The sequence below is a fragment of the Oncorhynchus mykiss genome, chromosome 2, assembly GCF_013265735.2.
Source record: "Oncorhynchus mykiss isolate Arlee chromosome 2, USDA_OmykA_1.1, whole genome shotgun sequence".
In the NCBI taxonomy this organism is placed as follows: domain Eukaryota; kingdom Metazoa; phylum Chordata; class Actinopteri; order Salmoniformes; family Salmonidae; genus Oncorhynchus; species Oncorhynchus mykiss.
Window position 1 is genome coordinate 100,822,684 of NC_048566.1, and position 23,872 is coordinate 100,846,555.

The 23,872-nt window shown below is 44.1% G+C and overlaps 1 protein-coding gene across 2 annotated transcripts in view; it reads left to right on the plus strand.

The window, feature by feature from the left end:
• LOC110502612 (potassium voltage-gated channel subfamily C member 1) overlaps positions 1-23,872 on the plus strand; it is a 62,811-nt gene that overhangs the window by 37,153 nt on the left and 1,786 nt on the right. The window contains exons 2-4 of one of the 2 annotated variants that reach the window (XM_036961073.1): positions 1,359-2,343; positions 5,427-5,486; positions 7,689-7,865. In XM_036961073.1, coding sequence (XP_036816968.1) covers positions 1,359-2,343; positions 5,427-5,486; positions 7,689-7,865 — 1,222 coding nt within the window. Of the gene's footprint in view, positions 1-1,358; positions 2,344-3,144; positions 3,588-5,426; positions 5,487-7,688; positions 7,866-23,872 lie in introns of those variants that run through there. The other variant, XM_036961077.1, reaches the window with a different exon arrangement.

Here is a 23,872-nt window from a genome sequence, read left to right on the forward strand (position 1 = left end):
CAAGGCAGCAGCAACTCTTCCTGGGGTTTATTATGGATCCTCATTAGTTCCTGTCAAGGCAGCAGCTACTCTTCCTGGGGTTTATTATGGATCCCCATTAGTTCCTGTCAATGCAGAAGCTACTCTTCCTGGGGTTAATTATGGATCCCCATTTGTTCCTGCCAAGGCAGCAGCTACTCTTCCTGGGGTTTATTATGGATCCTCATTAGTTCCTGTCAAGGCAGCAGCTACTCTTCCTGGGGTTTATTATGGATCCCCATTAGTTCCTGCCAAGGCAGCAGCTACTCTTCCTGGGGGTTATTATGGATCCCCATTAGTTCCTGTCAAGGCAGAAGCTACTCTTCCTGGGGTTAATTATGGATCCCCATTTGTTCCTGCCAAGGCAGCAGCTACTCTTCCTAGGGTTTATTATGGATCCCCATTAGTTCCTGCCAAGGCAGCAGCTACTCTTCCTGGGGTTTATTATGGATCCCCATTAGTTCTTGCCAAGGCAGCAGCTACTCTTCCTGGGGTTTATTATGGATCCCCATTAGTTCCTGCCAAGGCAGCAGCTACTCTTCCTGGGGTTTATTATGGATCCTCATTAGTTCCTGTCAAGGCAGCAGCTACTCTTCCTGGGGTTTATTATGGATCCCCATTAGTTCCTGCCAAGGCAGCAGCTACTCTTCCTGGGGGTTATTATGGATCCCCATTAGTTCCTGTCAAGGCAGCAGCTACTCAGCAACAACTCAGTTTCAGAATGGGTGGCAAGAAATGTTAGTCCTAAATATTTCAAAAACTGAAAGCATTGTATTTGGGTCAAATCATTCACTAAATCCCAAACTCTCTCCCCCCTCCCTTCTCTCCACTCCTCCTCTCTCCACTCCTCCCCTTTCCTCTCTCCTCCCCTCCCTTCTCTCCACTCCTCCCCTTTCCTCTCCTTCACTGTCCTCTCCTCTACCCTCCCTCTCCTCCTTTTCCTGTCCTCTCCTCTCTCCACTCCTCCCCTTTCCCCTCTCCTCCCCTCCCTTCTCTCCACTCCTCCCCTTTCCTCTCTCCTCCACTCCTCCCCACTCCTCCCCTCCCCTCTCCTCCTCTCTCCTCCCCTCTCTCCACTCCTCTGCTCTCCCATACCCCTCTTCTCCACCCCCCTCTCCTCCCCACTCCTCTCCTCCTCTCCTCCCCTCTCTCCACTCCCCTCTCTCCTCCTCTCCCCTCTATCCACTCCTCCCCTCTCCCCTCCTCTCCCCACTCCTCCACTCTCCCTATCCCACTCTCTCCCTCCCCCATTACTCTCTCCCCTTTTCACTCTCTCTCTCTCTTTCTCTGTCCTCCTCTCCATTTCCCTCTTCTCTCTCCTCCCCTCTCTCCCTCCACAGTGGATAGCCCTGGCCTCTCTGTTCTTCATCCTCGTGTCCATCTCCACCTTCTGTCTGGAGACCCACGAGTTCTTCAACCCCATCGTGAACCGCACCGAGCTGGAGCTGGTGGACAACGTGACGGTGGAGCATGTGTACCAGGAGACGGAGACGGTGGTCTATCTCACCTACATCGAGGGCGTCTGCGTGGTCTGGTTTACCTTTGAGTTCATGATGAGAGTCATATTCTGTCCGGACAAGATGGAGTTCATGAAGAAAGCTCTCAACGTTATCGACTTCGTGGCTATCTTACCGTTCTACCTGGAGGTCGGGCTGAGCGGGCTGTCGTCTAAAGCGGCTAAGGATGTTCTGGGGTTCCTGAGGGTGGTGAGGTTCGTCAGGATCCTGCGTATCTTCAAGCTGACCCGTCACTTCGTGGGCCTGAGGGTTCTGGGTCACACGTTACGAGCAAGCACCAATGAGTTCCTACTCCTCATCATCTTCCTCGCACTCGGAGTCCTCATATTTGCCACGATGATCTACTACGCCGAACGGATGGGAGCGGACCCGACCGACCCGCGCGCCAGCGAGCACACGCACTTCAAGAACATCCCCATCGGATTCTGGTGGGCTGTCGTTACCATGACGACCCTTGGTTACGGCGACATGTACCCCCAGACGTGGTCTGGCATGCTTGTCGGAGCGCTGTGCGCCCTGTCGGGTGTACTGACCATCGCCATGCCCGTCCCCGTGATCGTCAACAACTTTGGAATGTATTACTCCTTGGCCATGGCAAAGCAGAAGCTACCAAAGAAGAAGACCAAGCATATCCCGCGAGCACCCCAACCAGGATCACCCAACTACTATAAGTCCAGCATCAACTCTCCTCCAACGCCCCATAAAGCACCGCTCCTTCCTGAAAGCCCGAAATTAGTCCACCCCGTTTTGGCTCTGGCTCAAAACATGGCTCTGACACACGATGACGTCTTCAAAGTAAAGTTTCCAGGTGAGAAATCTCTTATTTTCTCTCCTCTCCTTCCCTCTTCATTTCTTCTCTTCTCTGTAGTCAAACTCTCCTGCAACATCCTATTGTTCAGCTGTTTATTTCACTGTCTCTCTCACTGTCTCTCTCACTGTCTGTCTCACTGTCTCTCTCACTGTCTCTCTCACTGTCTCTCTCACTCTCTGTCTCTCTGTCTCTCTCACTGTCTCTCTCACTGTCTGTCTCACTGTCTGTCTCACTGTCTGTCTCGCTGTCTGTCTCGCTGTCTGTCTCGCTGTCTGTCTCGCTGTCTGTCTCGCTGTTTGTCTCGCTGTCTGTCTCGCTGTCTGTCTCACTGTCTGTCTCACTATTTGTCTCAATCTGTCTCACTGTCTGTCTCACTGTCTGTCTCACTGTCTGTCTCACTCTGTCTCACTGTCTGTATTACTGTCTGTCTCGCTGTTTGTCTCGCTGTTTGTCTCGCTGTTTGTCTCGCTGTTTGTCTCGCTTTTTGTCTCGCTGTCTGTCTCGCTGTCTGTCTCGCTGTCTGTCTCGCTGTCTGTCTCACTGTCTGTCTCACTATTTGTCTCAATCTGTCTCACTGTCTGTCTCACTGTCTGTCTCACTGTCTGTCTCACTGTCTGTCTCACTGTCTGTCTCACTCTGTCTCACTGTCTGTATTACTGTCTGTCTCGCTGTTTGTCTCGCTGTTTGTCTCGCTGTTTGTCTCGCTTTTTGTCTCGCTGTCTGTCTCACTGTCTGTCTCGCTGTTTGTCTCACTGTCTCACTGTCTGTCTCACTGTCTGTCTCACTGTCTGTCTGTAGACGCCCTCCCTCTACTCCCAGTGGCTCAACCAGGTAACTCGGCCACTTCTGATTTAACAAATTCATCTCTCATTTATTAAAAGATCAATAAGCTTTATGATTAGCAGTTTGAGATGTAGCCCGTGGAACGTAGCACATGACTCACTGCCACCTTCCTAGCACTCTCACAGCCAGTCTGGCGTCTGCCTCCGTGTCACACACACCTATATAGTAATAATTATGTAATGAAGATTCATATATGTGTAAGGGGCTTACATCAAGGCAATGAAAAGATTTGTTAAAGATTCTGTAAAACTAAATACCCGTATGAAGGTAGCGATTGTTGTTGTGTAGTAATTTGGCATCAATAGCAGAAATGTTGTTACTATGGTAACTACAACAGCTTTACTATAAAAGAAAGAGCAATTTAAAGTTCAGACAATCGCATCAAGTTAAGTACTGGACAAGCATGGCACACATTAACTAACATGGACAAGCATGGCACACATTAACTAACATGGACAAGCATGGCACACATTAACTTGTGCTGATCATTGAATGCAGGCGACTAACATGCGCTACCGAGGTACTAGGCTGCTACTTGTCAGGTCAAGTGGGTTGATGTTTTTAAGGCTAACATACTTGTCTCACGTTGGCAATAACAATAATAATATCCTTCTGTAGCACGCTTCAAATCCTGCTGTTGACTGTCCGAAGCAGTGCTAGTATAATTTATTTAGCTTCTTATGGGCGTCCCACCTGGCCAACATCCGGTGAAATTGCAGATCGCGAAATTCAAACTACAGAATTATAAATATTTAACTTTCATAAAATAACAAGTGTCACACATCAAAATAAAGCTTAACTTCTTGTTAATCCAGCCGCTCTGTCAGATATCAAAAAGGCTTTATGGCGAAAGCAGACCATGCGATTATCTGAGGACAGCGCCCCGCATACAAAACCATGAAAAACATATTTTAACCATTGTTCAATAATGTCCTTCTTTATATCCATAAAACTCAGTTTAGCTGGCGCGCTTCAGTCAATAATCCACCCAGTTTCCCTCCATCAAAATGCATAAAAAATGAATCCCAAACGTTACTAATAAACTATTCCAAACAAGTCAAACAACATTATTAATGAAACCTTAGGTACCCTAATATGTAAATAAATGTAAAAATTTAAGACGTAGAATCATTATTGTCTTTACCGGAGAAAAATACCAAAGAACGCGCCCTCTTCCACGCGCTTGGAAACACTACAGCCAAAATGGGAGCCACCTAGAAAAACTACAATTTCGGGCTAATTTTTCCAAAAACCTGTTGACATCTAGTGGAAGCCCTAGGAACTGTAATCTGGGAGGACTTCGCCTTATAATAAAAGTGAAAGCCATTGAAAATAGTGGTAGGCTGACATTGTTTTTTGTTTGGGGGGGGGGGGGTTGTCCTCAGGGTTTTGCCTGCCATATCAGTTCTGTTATACTCACAGACATTATTTGTTTTCTATCCAAATCTACCAATTATATGCATATCCTAGCTTCTGGGCCTGAATAACAGGCAGTTTACTTTGGGCACGCTTTTCATCCGGAAGTGAAAATACTGCCCCCTACCCAAGAGAGGTTAAACAGTCAGTAATATTTTATTTGAATCATGCTGGGATATGTGCAATACAGAATGTAGCACGCAACATAAAGCTTTCATACCCCATCTTCTAATTGAAGGTGCTGCACCTAGAATTTCTCAGACCTTCTCCCCAATGTGGGCTTCCGAGTTGCCCAGCATTTCAGTGCAAGACGCGTCACTGCAGTGCCTGGTTCGAATCCAGGCTGTGTCACATCCAGCCGTGATTGGGAGTCCCATGGGGCGGTGCACAATTGGCCCAGGGTCGTGGCCGGGGTAGGCCGTCATTGTAAATAATAATTTGTTGTTAACTGACTTGCCTAGTTAAATAAAGGTTAAATACATTTTAAAAACATTGTAAGATAGGTGAATTGTAACAGCACTATGCTCCATTCAAAACACATTTCCTACCCCTCCCCCGCATCCAATTTCCCTGTAACATAACGGACACTTACGTTTTTCACTTTTGACTTTGGTTAAAAGATATTTCACAGCGATTTAGATAGCACAATAATTCCCCTACGCTGTTCAATGCTTGTTTCCTCACATAAAGAGCTAACAGTGTCGAATTTTAGTAATTTTAGTAACCAGGAAATTATGATTTTTCAATATTGGTCACTTGACCCTACTTCCACTAGATAACACAGCCACAAAGTCAAAACAGCTTTCCCATTTTGACAACAGATGCCTCTCCAGCGGCAGAAATCAATAGGCGAATATCACAGCCAAGCACAACACTGGAGGGTAAGTAGCACTTTAAAACAATATCATTCCCCTATTACTGAAGCTATATTATGGATATGTTCTTGAAAATATGTTTTTGTTGTTTAAAAAATCCTACATGTAGCTCCTTTAAGCTGGTACTGTTGTTGTTTGTTACTAAACATCATATGATTCACTTTTGACAGACTTCAGCACTGAGTAAAGGGAGGTTAGCCTCTGAGGGAAGGAAGTTGTATTGTATTGAATTGGGATGCCCATTTATCTAATTGTTGCAGTTCTCTGCTCGGGTCTCTTGTTTGGCAGTTGGACAAGAAGCATTGAAATATTTAATTTGATCAGAGTGTTTGACCTTGTTGTCTGTATCTCCTGGAGAAATGATATTCTAATTTTACTTCTATGGAATCTCCTGAATCTCCTGATCTAATTCTGTTTCTATGGAATGTCCTGTTCTAATTCTGTTTCTATGGAATCTCCTGTTCTAATTCTGTTTCTATGGAATGTCCTGTTCTAATTCTGTTTCTATGGAATGTCCTGTTCTAATTCTGTTTCTATGGAATGTCCTGTTCTAATTCTGTTTCTATGGAATGTCCTTTTCTAATTCTGTCTCTATGGAATGTCCTGTTCAAAATTCTGTTTCTATGGAATGTCCTGTTCTAATTCTGTTTCTATGGAATGTCCTGTTCTAATTCTGTTTCTATGGAATGTCCTGTTCTAATTCTGTTTCTATGGAATGTCCTGTTCTAATTCTGTTTCTATGGAATGTCCTGTTCTAATTCTGTTTCTATGGAATGTCCTGTTCTAATTCTGTTTCTATGGAATGTCCTGTTCTAATTCTGTTTCTATGGAATGTCCTGTTCTAATTCTGTTTCTATGGAATGTCCTGTTCTAATTCTGTTTCTATGGAATATCCTTTTCTAATTCTGTTTCTATGGAATGTCCTGTTCTAATTCTGTTTCTATGGAATGTCCTGTTTTAATTCTGTTTCTATGGAATGTCCTGTTCTAATTCTGTTTCTATGGAATGTCCTGTTCTAATTCTGTTTCTATGGAATATCCTTTTCTAATTCTGTTTCTATGGAATGTCCTGTTCTAATTCTGTTTCTATGGAATCTCCTTTTCTAATTCTGTTTCTATGGAATGTCCTGTTCTAATTCTGTTTCTATGGAATATCCTTTTCTAATTCTGTTTCTATGGAATATCCTGTTCTAATTCTTTTTCTATGGAATATCCTGTTTTAATTCTGTTTCTATGGAATCTCCTGTTCTAATTCTATTCTATGGATTCTCCTTTTCTAATTCCAATTTCTATGGAATCTCCTGTTCTAATTCTATTGATATGGAATCTCCTGTTCTAATTCTATTGATATGGAATCTCCTGTTCTAATTCTATTGAATCTCTTGTTCTAATTTTAATTATATTTCTTTGGGATCTCCTGTTCTAATGTTATTTACATGGAATCTTGTGTTATAATTATATTTCTATGGAATGTCCTGTTCTAATTCTAATTCTATGGAATCCCTTGTTCTTTTTTTTTTTTAAATTAAATCTCCTGTTCTAATTCTATTTCCATGGAATCTCCTGTTCTAATTCTATTTCTATGGAATCTCCTGTTCTAATTCTATTTACAGTGGGGCAAAAAAAGTATTTAGTCAGCGACCAATTGTGCAAGTTCTCCCACTTAAAAAGATGAGAGAGGCCTGTAATTTTCATCATAGGTACACTTCAACTATGACAGACAAAATGACAGGCCTCTCTCATCTTTTTAAGTGGGAGAACTTCCACAATTGGTGGCTGACAAAATACTTTTTTGCCCCACTGTATATGGAATATCCTGTTCTAATTCTATTTCCATGGAATCTCCTTTTCTAATTCTATTTCCATGGAATCTCCTGTTCTAATTCTATTTCCATGGAATCTCCTGTTCTAATTCTGTTTCTATGGAATCTCCTGTTCTAATTCTATTTCTATGGAATCTCCTGTTCTAATTCTGTTTCCATGGAATCTCCTGTTCTAATTCTATTTCCATGGAATCTCCTGTTCTAATTTTGTTTCTATGGAATCTCCTGTTCTAATTCTGTTTCTATGGAATCTCCTGTTCTAATTCTGTTTCTATGGAATCTCCTGTTCTAATTATATTTCCATGGAATCTCCTGTTCTAATTCTTTCTATGGAATCTCCTGTTCTAATTCTATTTCTATGGAATCTCCTGTGTGTCTGTCTGAAGATTCCAAGCTGAATGGGGAGGCGGCCAACGCAGCTCTAGCCAATGAAGACTGTCCTCATATAGACCAGGCCATCTCGCCAGAGGAGATTTTCAGCCCCAGTGAGAGAGAACGGCCTTGTTGTCTCATCACCACAGCTGCAGAACGACCCAACCACAAAGGGTGTAGAGTCAGGAGGGGTACGTACACCTACAGTAACAGCCAAACACAGTCCAACCACACAAGGGGAGGAGGGAGGAGAGTTATGTACTGTAACTGCCAAACAAAGGCAGCTATTAAACGGGTTGCTTTCCCTACGACCTGATTTCTCATAATCATACATACAGTACACAATTTCAACCTGTGGGCCAACACGCATGTGAACATGCATATGACGCAAACGCACACACACACGCACACACACACACACACACACACACACACACACACACACACACACACACACACACACACACACACACACACACACACACACACACACACACACACACACACACACACACACACACACACACACACACACACACACACACACACGGTTGTTATCCAAGCCTTTGCTCTACCCCCTAACTGTCATCTTATAGATCTGCATTCTGGTTTGACCTCTCCTCCTAACAATAGACAGCGGTCACTTTACATTCGGTTTTGTCTTTCTTTTGACCAACGTGTTTTTGAAACGTCTTTGTCGATGATACCTGTAGCTACCGTAGCTCTGTAGAGAAGTGCTCTGAACTCCATAGAACACGACGGGTCATTAAAGACGCCCTCCAGATTCAGCTAGTTTGGAACCTTTCCCATTGAAAAACAATATCCCAAGTAAATACAGTAATGTACACACACTTAAGCAGATGTTTTTTTGTTGTTGTTGAGTTGACTCATCTTCGAAAGTCTGAGTTCTAAAAATACTTCTGCAAAAAAATCAAGGTCAGGACATTACAGGATATTACAGGACATTACTGGACATTACTGGACATTACTGGACATTACTGGACATTACAGGACATTACTGGACATTACTGGACATTACAGGACATTACTGGACATTACTGGACATTACAGGACATTACAGGACATTACTGGACATTACAGGACATTACAGGACATTACTGGACATTACAGGACATTACTGGACATTACTGGAGAGCCCATGACATCATCAGATTGAAATAGTGCAAAGGGACTAGGGCCTGCGTCGCAAATGGCACCCTATTCCCTATATAGCGCACTACTTTAGACCAGGGCCCTATAGAACCCTATTCCCTATGTAGTACACTACTTTAGACCAGAGCCCTATTCCCTATATAGTGCACTACTTTAGACCAGAGCCCTATAGAACCCTATTCCCTATGTAGTACACTACTTTAGACCAGAGCCCTATTCCCTATATAGTGCACTACTTTAGACCAGAGCCCTATAGAACCCTATTCCCTATGTAGTGCACTACTTTAGACCAGAGCCCTATAGAACCATATTCCCTATGTAGTGCACTACTTTAGACCAGAGCCCTATAGAACCCTATTCCCTATATAGCGCACTACTTTAGACCAGAGCCCTATTGAACCCTATTCCCTATATAGCGCACTACTGTTGATCAGGGCCGTATATTTGGGATAGAGTGTCATTTGGGATGCAGAAAGTACTATAAGATGTAATCAGACGTATTCCAATTATCCTTTTCCTTTAGAACCAACTTCTCTGGTTTTAAATGGCCTGTGTGGCATCGATACCCAGCTAGCAATGAGGAATCTGGCCCAGAAGCGGCCATCTTCCGGGAGGCCGGAACTGATTGAATCGGCCCGGAATCGGGTGTTGGACTCGACACGGAATCAAAATTAACGACTGCCCAGAACCGGCCCCAGTACATCAACCCGTTTCCATCTACTGGAATTCAGCCGACTTTGCCAGCATCTCACCAGGATCCCCCAGAGGCGGCCAGATCCAAATTTTTATAAATGTATACAAAACTACCCAATTTAGTAATTTTAAATATCACTATTATACATTTTATACATACAGGCTCTATCCACACAGTTTTTAATGCCTATCAATTGCCTTGCACAAAGTATCAAAATACTAAAATACTACACAGTACTCTTAAAGAATTTCGTTTAAATGTTATTTGTATTTTTTGATCACAGAAACAATGAGAAAATATGGAAAAATAAATAATTTTATGTTAATTATATAAAGCAGCCCTTAATCATCTGCCAGAGAGTAGCCCCAATCGGCCCGAGGCCTAAGTAATACATTTGGGCCCGATAACTCACACCTGACTCTTGGCCGAGTGCCCCAACTCAGCCGGAATCGGCCCAGATCCACTGTGCTAGCTGGGTATGAGTCAGAAACATTGATTATAGTGTCAAAATTGACTATAAAGTGTAAATAGGATAATTTTGGCCATAAAGTCAGTCTCGTCCAAAACTACGTTTTGTAAGTGAGTTTGTCACGACATACACAATGGGTGGATATGGATTAGGATCATGTGACAAATAAAATTAGATTTGATTAGGATCATGCCCACTTGCCCAGTGACTTGATAAGTTGATTGGGAGTCCCATAGGGCAGCGCACAATTGGCCCAGAGTTCTCCCTGGGTTTGGCCGGGGTAGGCCGTCATTGTAAATAAGAATTTGTTCTTAACTGACTTGCCTAGTTAAATAAAAAAATGTAATTAAATTGTGGCCTGGCTGCTCAATGTGACTGCTAGCTTCATTGACAAACACAGAGTTGGAACTTAGCCAAATAGCATTTTTTTTGGGGGGGGGGGGGGGGGGGGGGGGGGCTGATAAACAGCATTTAGCTTGTCCTTTATTTACCATAGTTTGACAGCTTGAGGATGATGAAGTTGTAGACAGGTTATAGTTCTCAGAAATCAGTCCTGAGCACAGCCAGACTTTCCCGACTCGATAGACTGAATGCAGTACACTGACCAGTTTTTCAGGCACATTTTTTTAAATTGAGAAATACTGCACCAAACACCTTAGCTAGATGTCAAACTGCGCTACGAAGATCTCCTCAGCAAAAAAAATTCTAAATGAATGACAGATTTCTTGATTTATCTTAGATGAATTCTGACTTTTTTTTATTTTTTTTTATGAAGTGACTATTTTATATACACACACAACATACATAATGTACCTATATATAATGTTCCTATATGTTATACAAACAAAACAACCAATTTGAGATGTTATTATATGAAATACAATGTGCTTGTGAAGAAAGCCTTGATGTATGTTTTGTTTGTTGTTTTACTGGCTCTATCATGTATGCAGCTACCTGGTGTGTTTGTTCTACTGATGCTATTGATGATGAACCCTGCTGATGATTAGGAATCTGACGCTATTGATGAGGAACCGTGCTGATGATTAGGAATCTGACGCTATTGATGAGGAACCGTGCTGATGATTAGGAATCTGACGCTATTGATGAGGAACCCTGCTGATGATTAGGAATCTGACGCTATTGATGAGGAACCCTGCTGATGATTAGGAATCTGACGCCATTGACGATCATCATGATGCCCTGTCTTGCTGATGGGTGTAATTAGTGTGGTGTTAGAGCCCAACGCTAATAGAGAATATCTGACTCTAGAGTATGAAGTCCTGTGGTGTTATGAGGGGCTATGTGAAGTTGCCTCATGACAGAGTAAAATGAAATGCCCAACCCTAAATTTGGAAAACAACAAACACTGTAAAAAAAATAAGAAAAATATTATACTTATAAATGTCTGTCTTTTAAAAAAATATATAATTCATGACTACGCCAACTCTAATCCAGTCTGTGTTTTAACTGGTATCTAAAAGCACAAAGCTATTGTTCTATTGGGGCTTGAGCCAACAGTGACCTAACAAATCTCTTATTGCCATCGAGGCCTAATGTATGCAAAACCTCAAGTTGGCATTCCGTTTCTCAAGTTGGGGGATTCAGCCCTTGGCTCTCAGTTAAAGGGAACACAAGACAGAATCCCAAAATCTACAGGGAGAATCGATAAAAAAGTGTAGCAGACTGCCAACATATTCTCCAATATACTGTAGCAGACTGCCAACATATTCTCCAATATACTGTAGCAGACTGCCAACATATTCTCCAATATACTGTAACAGACTGCCAACATATTCTCCAATATACTGTAGCAGACTGCCAACATATTCTCCAATATACTGTAGCAGACTGCCAACATATTCTTCAATATACTGTAGCAGACTGCCAACATATTCTCCAATATACTGTAGCAGACTGCCAACATATTCTCCAATATACTGTAGCAGACTGCCAACATATTCTCCAATATACTGTAACAGACTGCCAACATATTCTCCAATATACTGTAGCAGACTGCCAACATATTCTTCAATATACTGTAGCAGACTGCCAACATATTCTCCAATATACTGTAGCAGACTGCCAACATATTCTCCAATATACTGTAGCAGACTGCCAACATATTCTCCAACATACTGTAGCAGACTGCCAACATATTCTCCAATATACTGTAGCAGACTGCCAACATATTCTCCAATATACTGTAACAGACTGCCAACATATTCTCCAATATACTGTAGCAGACTGCCAACATATTCTCCAATATACTGTAGCAGACTGCCAACATATTCTCCAATATACTGTAACAGACTGCCAACATATTCTCCAATATACTGTAGCAGACTGCCAACATATTCTTCAATATACTGTAGCAGACTGCCAACATATTCTCCAATATACTGTAGCAGACTGCCAACATATTATCCAATATACTGTAGCAGACTGCCAACATATTCTCCAACATACTGTAGCAGACTGCCAACATATTCTCCAATATACTGTAGCAAACTGCCAACATATTCTCCAATATACTGTAACAGACTGCCAACATATTCTCCAATATACTGTAGCAGACTGACAACATATTCTCCAATATACTGTAGCAGACTGCCAACATATTCTCCAATATACTGTAGCAGACTGCCAACATATTCTCCAATATACTGTAGCAGACTGCCAACATATTCTCCAATATACTGTAGCAGACTGCCAACATATTCTCCAATATACTGCAGCAGACTGCCATCATATTCTCCAATATACTGTAGCAGACTGCCAACATATTCTCCAATATACTGTAGCAGACTGCCAACATATTCTCCAATATACTGTAGCAGACTGCCATCATATTCTCCAATATACTGTAGCAGACTGCCAACATATTCTCCAGTATACTGTAGCAGACTGCCATCATATTCTCCAATATACTGTAGCCATTCAGGTGGCCTAGTTGAATGTCAACATGTCTGCTCCTTTAAACCATTCCAGTACCACCCTGTGCATGCATGTTGTTGAACTAGCTGCTACTACATCTGATGCACTCAATGCATACTACTGACACACTCAATGCATACTACTGACACACTCAATGCATACTACTGACACACAATACATACTACTGACACACAATACATACTACTGACACACTCAATGCATGGAGAATACCACTGTTGTTGACCTCACTGACTGTCTGTTGACATTGTCTGTTGACATTTGTGTTTGGAGAAAACAAAAAACAAGACAGCAACAGGTTGTAAGAAATACAGAGACAGACAAGGCTGACATGGGTCCATCATAGAGACAGACCAGGCTGACATGGGTCCATCATAGAGACAGACAAGGCTGACATGGGTCCATCATAGAGACAGACAAGGCTGACATGGGTCCATCATAGAGACAGACCAGGCTGACATGGGTCCATCATAGAGACAGACCAGGCTGACATGGGTCCATCGTAGAGACAGACCAGGCTGACATGGGTCCATCATAGAGACAGACCAGGCTGATATGGGTCCATCATAGAGACAGACCAGGCTGACATGAGTCCATCATAGAGACAGACCAGGCTGACATGGTTCCATCATAGAGACAGACAAGGCTGACATGGGTCCATCATCCAACTGCTGCCCTGGTATTGTCTTGTACTGCACTCGAAACACTCTGCAGAGTACTCAAAACACGCTCTGTTTTCCAACTGAAGGTTATGACAAGCCTTGGAGCTTCCTAAACAGCATGTCTGGCATGAGCGGCCATGATGCCTCTGCAGTGTCGTCCTCCTGCGTTTCCTCCCCCAAGTCCATGCTGTCTCCTCCAGCACTCTCCTTCCCACATCCCATCCATTCTCTTAACTCTAGCATGGTTTACCAGGACACTTTGGGCTTGTCCATACTCAACCCCTAACGGTAGCCCCTACTCACTAGACACGTGAAGATCTGAGAGGATTGGATAGGTGTAGGCAATATGGTGATAGCTCCACCTAGCCTATCAGTTGTCACCATAATGCTTAAGCCTCAAACCCCTCAGAAAACCAAGTGGCTAGGGGTTGTTTCTGGACAAATCCTATCACTATGTGACTTGCTCTCTCCTCATCTCTCCTCTCTCCTCCTCCTCTCTACTGCTCTCTCCTCATCTCTCATCTCTCCTCCTCTCTCCTCTCTACTGCTCTCTCCTCATCTCTCATCCCTCCTCCTCCTCTCCACTGCTCTCTCCACTCCCCTCCTCCTCTCTCCTCTCTACTGCTCTCTCCTCATCTCTCACCTCTCCTCCTCCTCTTTCCTCTCCACTGCTCTCTCCTCTCTCCTCCTCCTCTCTCCTCTCCACTGCTCTCCTCTCTCCTCCTCCTCTCTCCTCTCCACTGCTCTCTCCTCTCTCCTCCTCCTCTCTCCTCTCCACTGCTCTCTCCTCCTCCTCTCTCCTCTCCACTGCTCTCTCCTCATCTATCCTCTCTCCTCCTCCTCTCTACTGCTCTCTCCTCATCTCTCATCTCTCCTCCTCTCTACTGCTCTCTCCTCATCTCTCATCCCTCCTCTCTCCTCCTCCTCTCCGCTGCTCTCTCCTCATCTCTCCTCTCTCCTCCTCCTCTCTCCTCTCTACTGCTCTCTCCTCATCTCTTCTCCTCCTCTCGCCTCTCCACTGCTCTCTCCTCCTCTCTCCTCTCTACTGCTCTCTCCTCCTCTCTCCTCCTCCTCTCTCCTCTCCACTGCTCTCTCCTCATCTCTCATCTCTCCTCTCTCCTCCTCCTCTCTCCTCATCTCTCCTCATCTCTCCTCTCTCCTCATCCTCATCTCTCCTCTCTCCTCATCTCTCCTTTCTCCTCTCTCCTCCTCATCTCTCCTCTCTCCTCATGTCTCCTCATCTCTCCTCTCTCCTCCTCCTCTCTCCTCTCCGCTGCTCTCTTTTCTCTACTACTGTCTTCTTTCTTCACAGATTTAGTTTTACACTGGCCTTTCTTCCTGTTTTCCTTTCTTCCTGCTGTCCTTTCTTCCTGTTTTCCATTCCTTCCTGCTGTCATTTCTTCCTGTTTTCCTTTCTTCCTGCTGTCCTTTCTTCTTGTCTTGGGCGTGTCATCAGCTCCAGTTTATATTCAGTACTGCCATACGGGCCTCTTTGCATTGATTACCCAGTTCAGCTGCAGAGATAGCTCCAGTAAAGCATTGATGATATATACTAGTCTGATACAGGATATTATCCCCTATTGTCTATACGTTCTCCCTTTCTATAATTGCCTGTTGCTTTTGATTTCTCATACTTTTGATTTTTTGTTCTATATTAATAACTTTCCCTCTGCTTTTTTAAAACAAAAAAACTTGTGAAAGAAAGACAATTTCATAAGATGTATTTAACCCCTGCTTTACAATGTTTATGATGCTAAAGCTATGGTTTTACTTATTGGGAGTGTTCAGCTCCCAGCTGTTGGCTGTGGCTCAATGGCACCATATTCCCTACATAGTGCATCACTTTTGATCAGAGCTCTGAAGACCCTGGTCCAATGTCGTGCACTTTATAGGTAATAGGGTGCCATTTTGGGAGTCCCACAGTCCCGTTGTTGAGTATTTCCCGTGAAGTATTTATTTGTTGCAAAGTTGATAAGTTCTAAAATATGAGACTTGACAAAGACTTTGTAAACTCTGAGAGTGGCAGTTCAGATCCCCCCCCCCCCCCCCCCCCCCCCCCCCCAAAAAAAATAATTCTGGAATGAATAGAGATCTAGAATGCTGAAGATTCTAGAACGAGGAAATGGTGACGATTCTTTTTTGATAATAGCGATGATATTTTGTTGTCAACAGAAACTAAACTGTGGTTTCATTTGCATGTGTTGCATGAGATTTTATGTTCAACACGAGAAGCTAACTATCACATGTAAGAAAAACATTGTTTTCTTTCAAAAGCTTTTTTATTTGTTTATTATGCACACTTGAAATCAGCTTATTCTATAGCAAGAGACTCTTAGTAGAAAGGTTTTATGTAGCTGACACATGTTTCCCTTTCCCAAATTCAGGTATTGTTAACTTACTGTATGGTTTTAGGCAGGGGTTGGAACCAAAATTATTGTCCAATTGTTTTGTTCTAAACTAGCTAACAAGCTTGTGTGTGAACAGCGGCACCATAATTCAAATATAAATAAATAAATAAATAAAAAAGTCTTAAGGCCTTTGCTGACTGTATGTCGGATTCAGTCTTTTGCGATCATCACGTCACATTGTGAGATCATCACGTCGCATTGTGAGATCATCACGTCACATTGTGAGCTCATCACGTCGCATTGTGAGATCATCACGTCACATTTTGAGCTCATCACGTCACATTGGGAGATCATCACGTCACATTGTGAGCTCATCACGTCACATTGTGAGATCATCACGTCACATTGTGAGATCATCACGTCACATTGTGCGATGTTACCAAATTAAAATCTTGACATCAACCTGGCCAGATGGTAAGATTTGCTTCAGTTTTGTCGTCACATTCTGCGATCGACTTGAGAGGCTACGTCGAACGACGTAGTCTATGTCAACTGCAGCGTTGTGTTTGATCTGCCCTTATGACAGCACCAGCAATGCAAGCCCATCTCTATCCTTATGAGAGAGTTAATTGAGTTTGGAAAAACTGAAAATAGTTTTCACATACAAACTTTATATGTCAGAATCAAATAGGCTTCCCTGAAATAACGTGGTCGGTGTGGTAGATTTTATTTGGGGGGGGGGGATTGGTGATTTTGTGCATTTATCAAAATCCTATCAGGTAACCTGATTTCAGATGTCATGTAAACAAGATTATTAGGGAAATCGTTTTGGAAATCGCTCTGGCAAAGGATGTAGGCGTTTTAATTCTGTGTGTACTCAGTGCCGGCCGTGTTCTTATTTGTCAGTCACCAGGATCGGCTCGCAAACACCAGCCAAAATTCATGATAAAGGCTAAAACCAATCTGACATTGCCATAACTTTGTCTGAGCCTACGACCGCAAGTAGTGGCACTGAATCAGCAGACCTAGACCCTGTCTCACTGAACCAGCCAAGACCTAGTGGTACTGAACCAGCCAAGACGTAGTGGTAGTGAATCAGCAGACCTAGACCCTGTCACACTGAACCAGCCAAGACGTAGTGGTACTGAACCAGCAGACCTAGACCCTGTCTCACTGAACCAGCCAAGACCTAGTGGTACTGAACCAGCCAAGACGTAGTGGTACTGAACCAGCAGACCTAGACCCTGTCACACTGAACCAGCCAAGACGTAGTGGTAGTGAATCAGCAGACCTAGACCCTGTCTCACTGAACCAGCCAAGACGCAGTGGTACTGAACCAGCAGACCTAGACCCTGTCACACTGAACCAGCCAAGACGTAGTGGTACTGAACCAGCAGACCTAGACCCCGTCTCACTGAACCAGCAGACCTAGACCCTGTCTCACTGAACCACCCAAGACGTAGTGGTAGTGAATCAGCAGACCTAGACCCTGTCTCACTGAACCAGCCAAGACGTGGTGGTACTGAACCAGCAGACCTAGACCCTGTCACACTGAACCACCCAAGACGTAGTGGTAGTGAACCAGCAGACCTAGACCCTGTCTCACTGAACCAGCCAAGACGTAGTGGTAGTGAATCAGCAGACCTAGACCCTGTCTCACTGAACCAGCCAAGATGTAGTGGTACTGAACCAGCAGACCTAGACCCCGTCTCACTGAACCAGCAGACCTAGACCCTGTCTCACTGAACGAGGAGCCAAGACGTCCGACAATCATTTACGACCTAGGAATTTGTCCAAGACTTAAACATTTTGTCTGAGATGGCTAAAATTGTACAGTCTGTGGGGGGGCTTTACCTTTTTGTAGTTAATAAATCCAATGTGAAACTTGGATTATTCCAACCTCAACTAGCATTGGAAAAGTGAATCCATTCTTCTCTAATGAAAAATCTCCCTCCCTAATTTCTGAATTAGGCCTGGAACATCAGTAAACTACAGTAGCCTAGCTTCGGAGGGGGAGGGTCTACAGTAGCCTATGCTTAGGAGGTGGAGGGTTTTCAGTAGCCTATGCTTCGGAGGGGGAGGGGCAAGTAGCCTACGCTTTGGAGGGGGAGGGGCAAGTAGCCTATGCTTCGGAGGGGGAGGGGCTACAGTAGCCTATGCTTCAGAGGGGGAGGGTCTACAGTAGCCTATGCTTAGGAGGTGGAGGGTTTTCAGTAGCCTATGCTTTGGAGGGGGAGGGGCAAGTAGCCTATGCTCCGCAAGGGGTGGGGCAAGTAGCCTACGCTTCGGAGGGGGAGGGGCAAGTAGCCTAGACACACAAAGATCTTCAACTGGCAGGAAGATGCTGGAATAACTTTCCAAGTGACAGAATGAGGGCTTTGCATAGGCACTTTATGGTTACGTTTTTTATGGGACTGTAAAAAAATGCCTGGAATATTAAAAAGAAACGTTATTATTATTAACCAGTTCTCAAGCTTTTAAAATAGCAGTTCTGTTCGGGAACAGCGTAGGTCGTTTTCGTTCCCCGGAACCGGTTCCAACCCCTGGTTTTAAGAAAATAATTTCATACAGGGACCTCCTTTCAAACGAGTAACACTTCACTAAGTACACCAAACTTAACTTAATTAATATACCACATTTTAAATGAACTTCACTAAGTACACCAAACTTAACTTAATTAATATACCACATTTTAAATGAACTTCACTAAGTACACCAAACTTAACTTAATTAATATACCACATTTTAAATGAACTTCACTAAGTACACCAAACTTAACTTAATTAATATACCACATTTTAAATGAACTTCACTAAGTACACCAAACTTAACTTAATTAATATACCACATTTTAAATGAACTTCACTAAGTACACCAAACTTAACTTAATTAATATACCACATTTTAAATGAACTTCACTAAGTACACCAAACTTAACTTAATTAATATACCACATTTTAAATGAAAAAAACATACTACTGAGATAATATGAGCTGTTTTCATTTTGTTTAACAATACACACCGATGCAGAGTTGATGTAACAATGTATTGTTTATATCTGTAGGAATGTGTTTTTTTTTTTTTTTTACAGCTCTAATACTTACGTATAAGTCAAGAAGATGCTTTAACAAGCCTTTAGTTGACTTATTTATCAGTAACATTAATCCTTGTAAAATATATATATTCAAGTCAAATAAAATATATCCTGTTTTATTTGGGCAAAGTTTTCCATTTCCTTTGGTCTGATCACGTCTCTGCTGTGATTGGTGGTGTTTGTTTTGAAATGTTAAACCCTTTGTGAAGATTACATGTCAAAAATAACTACAGGTGAACTATATGCTCGTATGTAAATGCGATTTCAGTAAAGAAAAATTCTGAGGTTTCAGTACAGAACAGTATTGGGGGGTTTGGGGAGATTATTGGGGAAAAGTAAAATGCATGTATTTTTACATTATGCACAAATTAAAGTATTAAAATACCGAGATGTAAACTAAAAAGGTTTTGCATGAAATAAATGTTGCATACAACAAACAGTATTTTAGACTCTGTTTTTATTTAACAGGCAAAACATGCATTCATGTTTTATACTTTATCTATTGCAGACAGTGTAGTTCTTTGGCCCAGTTGCAGACAGTGTAGTTCTTTGGCCCAGTTGCAGACAGTGTAGTTCTTTGGCCCAGTTGCAGACAGTGTAGTTCTTTGGCCCAGTTGCAGACAGTGTAGTTCTTTGGCCCAGTTGCAGACAGTGTAGTTCTTTGGCCCAGTTGCAGACAGTGTAGTTCTTTGGCCCAGTTGCAGACAGTGTGGTTCTTTGGCCCAGTTGCAGACAGTGTAGTTCTTTGGCCCAGTTGCAGACAGTGTAGTTCTTTGGCCCAGTTGCAGACAGTGTAGTTCTTTGGCCCAGTTGCAGACAGTGTAGTTCTTTGGCCCAGTTGCAGACAGTGTGGTTCTTTGGCCCAGTTGCAGACAGTGTAGTTCTTTGGCCCAGTTGCAGACAGTGTGGTTCTTTGGCCCAGTTGCAGACAGTGTAGTTCTTTGGCCCAGTTGCAGACAGTGTACTTCTTTGGCCCAGTTGCAGACAGTGTAGTTCTTTGGCCCAGTTGCAGACAGTGTAGTTCTTTGGCCCAGTTGCAGACAGTGTAGTTCTTTGGCCCAGTTGCAGACAGTGTAGTTATTTGGCCCAGTTGCAGACAGTGTAGTTATTTGGCCCAGTTGCAGACAGTGTAGTTCTTTGGCCCAGTTGCAGACAGTGTAGTTCTTTGGCCCAGTTGCAGACAGTGTAGTTCTTTGGCCCAGTTGCAGACAGTGTAGTTCTTTGGCCCAGTTGCAGACAGTGTACTTCTTTGGCCCAGTTGCAGACAGTGTAGTTCTTTGGCCCAGTTGCAGACAGTGTAGTTCTTTGGCCCAGTTGCAGACAGTGTAGTTATTTGGCCCAGTTGCAGACAGTGTAGTTATTTGGCCCAGTTGCAGACAGTGTAGTTATTTGGCCCAGTTGCAGACAGTGTAGTTCTTTGGCCCAGTTGCAGACAGTGTAGTTCTTTGGCCCAGTTGCAGACAGTGTAGTTCTTTGGCCCAGTTGCAGACAGTGTAGTTCTTTGGCCCAGTTGCAGACAGTGTAGTTCTTTGGCCCAGTTGCAGACAGTGTAGTTCTTTGGCCCAGTTGTAAAGCCAACAGCTTTTAAAATTATTTCTACAGTACTTCTTTGTGGGGTCAATGAGTGCTTCCATGAGTTGGGATGATGGGAGCATGGCATAAAGCACGACAACTACTGACTGAACCTCTGTACATGCAACTTGTACAACAAAAGCATGATCTGGGCATGAATAATATCCTTCTTAAGAATGCAAACGTTGTCTTTGCCTTGGCTATAAGCATGGGAAATACATGGTAAAATAGCCACCTTTACCATGATGAGAAACTAACAGAGCACATTTTCTTTAACATCATTCCACCACCTGCCCCACTGCACTGTTCTGTAGAGGTAGCCTAGCCTAGCCTAGCCACCTCCCCTCTTGCACTGTTCTGTAGAGGTAGCCTAGCCTAGCCTAGCCACCTCCCCTCTTGCACTGTTCTGTAGAGGTAGCCTAGCCTAGCCTAGCCACCTCCCCTCTTGCACTGTTCTGTAGAGGTAGCCTAGCCTAGCCACCTGCCCTCTGCACTGTTCTGTAGAGGTAGCCTAGCCTAGCCACCTCCCCTCTGCACTGTTCTGTAGAGGTAGCCTAGCCACCTCCCCTCTTGCACTGTTCTGTAGAGGTAGCCTAGCCTAGCCACCTCCTGTCTGCACTGTCCTGTAGAGGTAGCCTAGCCTAGCCACCTCCCCACTGCACTGTTCTGTAGAGGTAGCCTAGCCTAGCCACCTCCCGTCTGCACTGTTCTGTAGAGGTAGCCTAGCCTAGCCACCTCCCGTCTGCACTGTCCTGTAGAGGTAGCCTAGCCTAGCCACCTGCCCTCTGCACTGTTCTGTAGAGGTAGCCTAGCCTAGCCACCTCCCCTCTGCACTGTTCTGTAGAGGTAGCCTAGCCACCTCCCCTCTGCACTGTTCTGTAGAGGTAGCCTAGCCTAGCCTAGCCACCTCCCCTCTGCACTGTTCTGTAGAGGTAGCCTAGCCACCTCCCCTCTTGCACTGTTCTGTAGAGGTAGCCTAGCCACCTGCCCTCTGCACTGTTCTGTAGAGGTAGCCTAGTCTAGCCACCTCCCCACTGCACTGTTCTGTAGAGGTAGCCTAGCCACCTCCCCTCTGCACTGTTCTGTAGAGGTAGCCTAGCCTAGCCATCTCCCCTCTGCACTGTTCTGTAGAGGTAGCCTAGCCTAGCCACCTCCCCTCTGCACTGTTCTGTAGAGGTAGCCTAGCCACCTCCCCTCTGCACTGTTCTGTAGAGGTAGCCTAGCCTAGCCTAGCCACCTCCCCTCTTGCACTGTTCTGTAGAGGTAGCCTAGCCTAGCCACCTGCCCTCTGCACTGTTCTGTAGAGGTAGCCTAGCCTAGCCACCTCCCCTCTGCACTGTTCTGTAGAGGTAGCCTAGCCACCTCCCCTCTGCACTGTTCTGTAGAGGTAGCCTAGCCTAGCCTAGCCACCTCCCCTCTTGCACTGTTCTGTAGAGGTAGCCTAGCCTAGCCACCTGCCCTCTGCACTGTTCTGTAGAGGTAGCCTAGCCTAGCCACCTCCCCTCTGCACTGTTCTGTAGAGGTAGCCTAGCCACCTCCCCTCTGCACTGTTCTGTAGAGGTAGCCTAGCCTAGCCACCTCCCCTCTGCACTGTTCTGTAGAGGTAGCCTAGCCTAGCCACCTCCCCTCTGCACTGTTCTGTAGAGGTAGCCTAGCCTAGCCATCTCCCCTCTGCACTGTTCTGTAGAGGTAGCCTAGCCACCTCCCCTCTGCACTGTTCTGTAAAGGTAGCCTAGCCTAGCCACCTCCCCTCTGCACTGTTCTGTAGAGGTAGCCATGCCACCTGCTCCTTGTACTGTTCTGTAGAGGTAGCCTAGCCTAGCCACCTCCCCTCTGCACTGTTCCATAGAGGAAGCCTAGCCACCTCCCCTCTGCACTGTTCTGTAGAGGTAGCCTAGCCTAGCCACCTCCCCTCTGCACTGTTCTGTAGAGGTAGCCTAGCCACCTCCCCCACTGTTCTGTAGAGTTAGCCTAGCCTAGCATAGCCACCTGCCCCACAGCACTGTTCTGTAGAGGTAACCTAGCCTAGCCACCTGCCCCACTGCACTATTCTGTGGAGTTAGCTTAGCCTAGCCACCTGTCTCACTGCACTGTTCTGTAGAGGTAACCTAGCCTAGCCACCTGCCCCACTGCACTCTTTCTGTAGAGGTAGCCCAGCATAGTAGAGGTAGCCTAGCATAGCAAACTGCCCCCCAAAAGTGTTATACTAGAGGTAGCCTAGCATAGTCACCTGCCCCCTAAACTGTTATAGTAGAGGTGTTATAGCTTCCTACACTGTTATAGTAGAGGTATTATAGCCTCCTACACTGTTATAGTAGAGGTATTCTAGCCTACTACACTGTTATAGAGAGGTATTCTAGCCTACTACACTGTTATAGAGAGGTATTCACGACTCCTACACTGTTCTAGTAGAGGTATTCAAGACTCCTACACTATTATAGTAGAGGTATTCTAGCCTACTACACTATTATAGTAGAGGTATTCTAGCCCCCAACACTGTTATTCTAGCCCCCTAGCCTGTTATAGAAGAGGTATTCATGCCTAGCCTTCTAAACTGTTATAGTAGAAGTATTCTAGTCTAGCCCCCAAAACCTTTATAGTAGAGGTATTCTAGTCACCTAAACTGTTCTAGTAGAGGTATTCTAGCCTCCTACACTGTTATAGAGAGGTATTCTAGTCTCCTACACTGTTATAGAGAGGTATTCTAGCCACCTACACTGTTATAGTAGAGGTATTCTAGCCTCCTACACTGTTATAGTAGAGGTATTCTAGTCTCCTACACTGTTATAGAGAGGTATTCTAGCCACCTACACTGTTATAGTAGAGGTATTATAGCTTCCTACACTGTTCTAGTAGAGGTATTCTAGCCTCCTACACTGTTCTACTAGAGGTATTCAAACCTAGCCTCCTACACTTTTACAGTATAAGTAATCTTGCCTAGCCTCCTACACTGTTCTAGTAGAGGTATTCTAGCCTCCTACACTGTTCTAGTAGAGGTATTCTAGCCTCCTACACTGTTATAGTAGAGGTATTATAGCTTCCTACACTGTTCTAGTAGAGGTATTCTAGCCTCCTACACTGTTCTACTAGAGGTATTCAAACCTAGCCTCCTACACTTTTACAGTATAAGTAATCTTGCCTAGCCTCCTACACTGTTCTAGTAGAGGTATTCTAGCCTCCTACACTGTTCTAGTAGAGGTATTCTAGCCTCCTACACTGTTCTAGTAGAGGTAT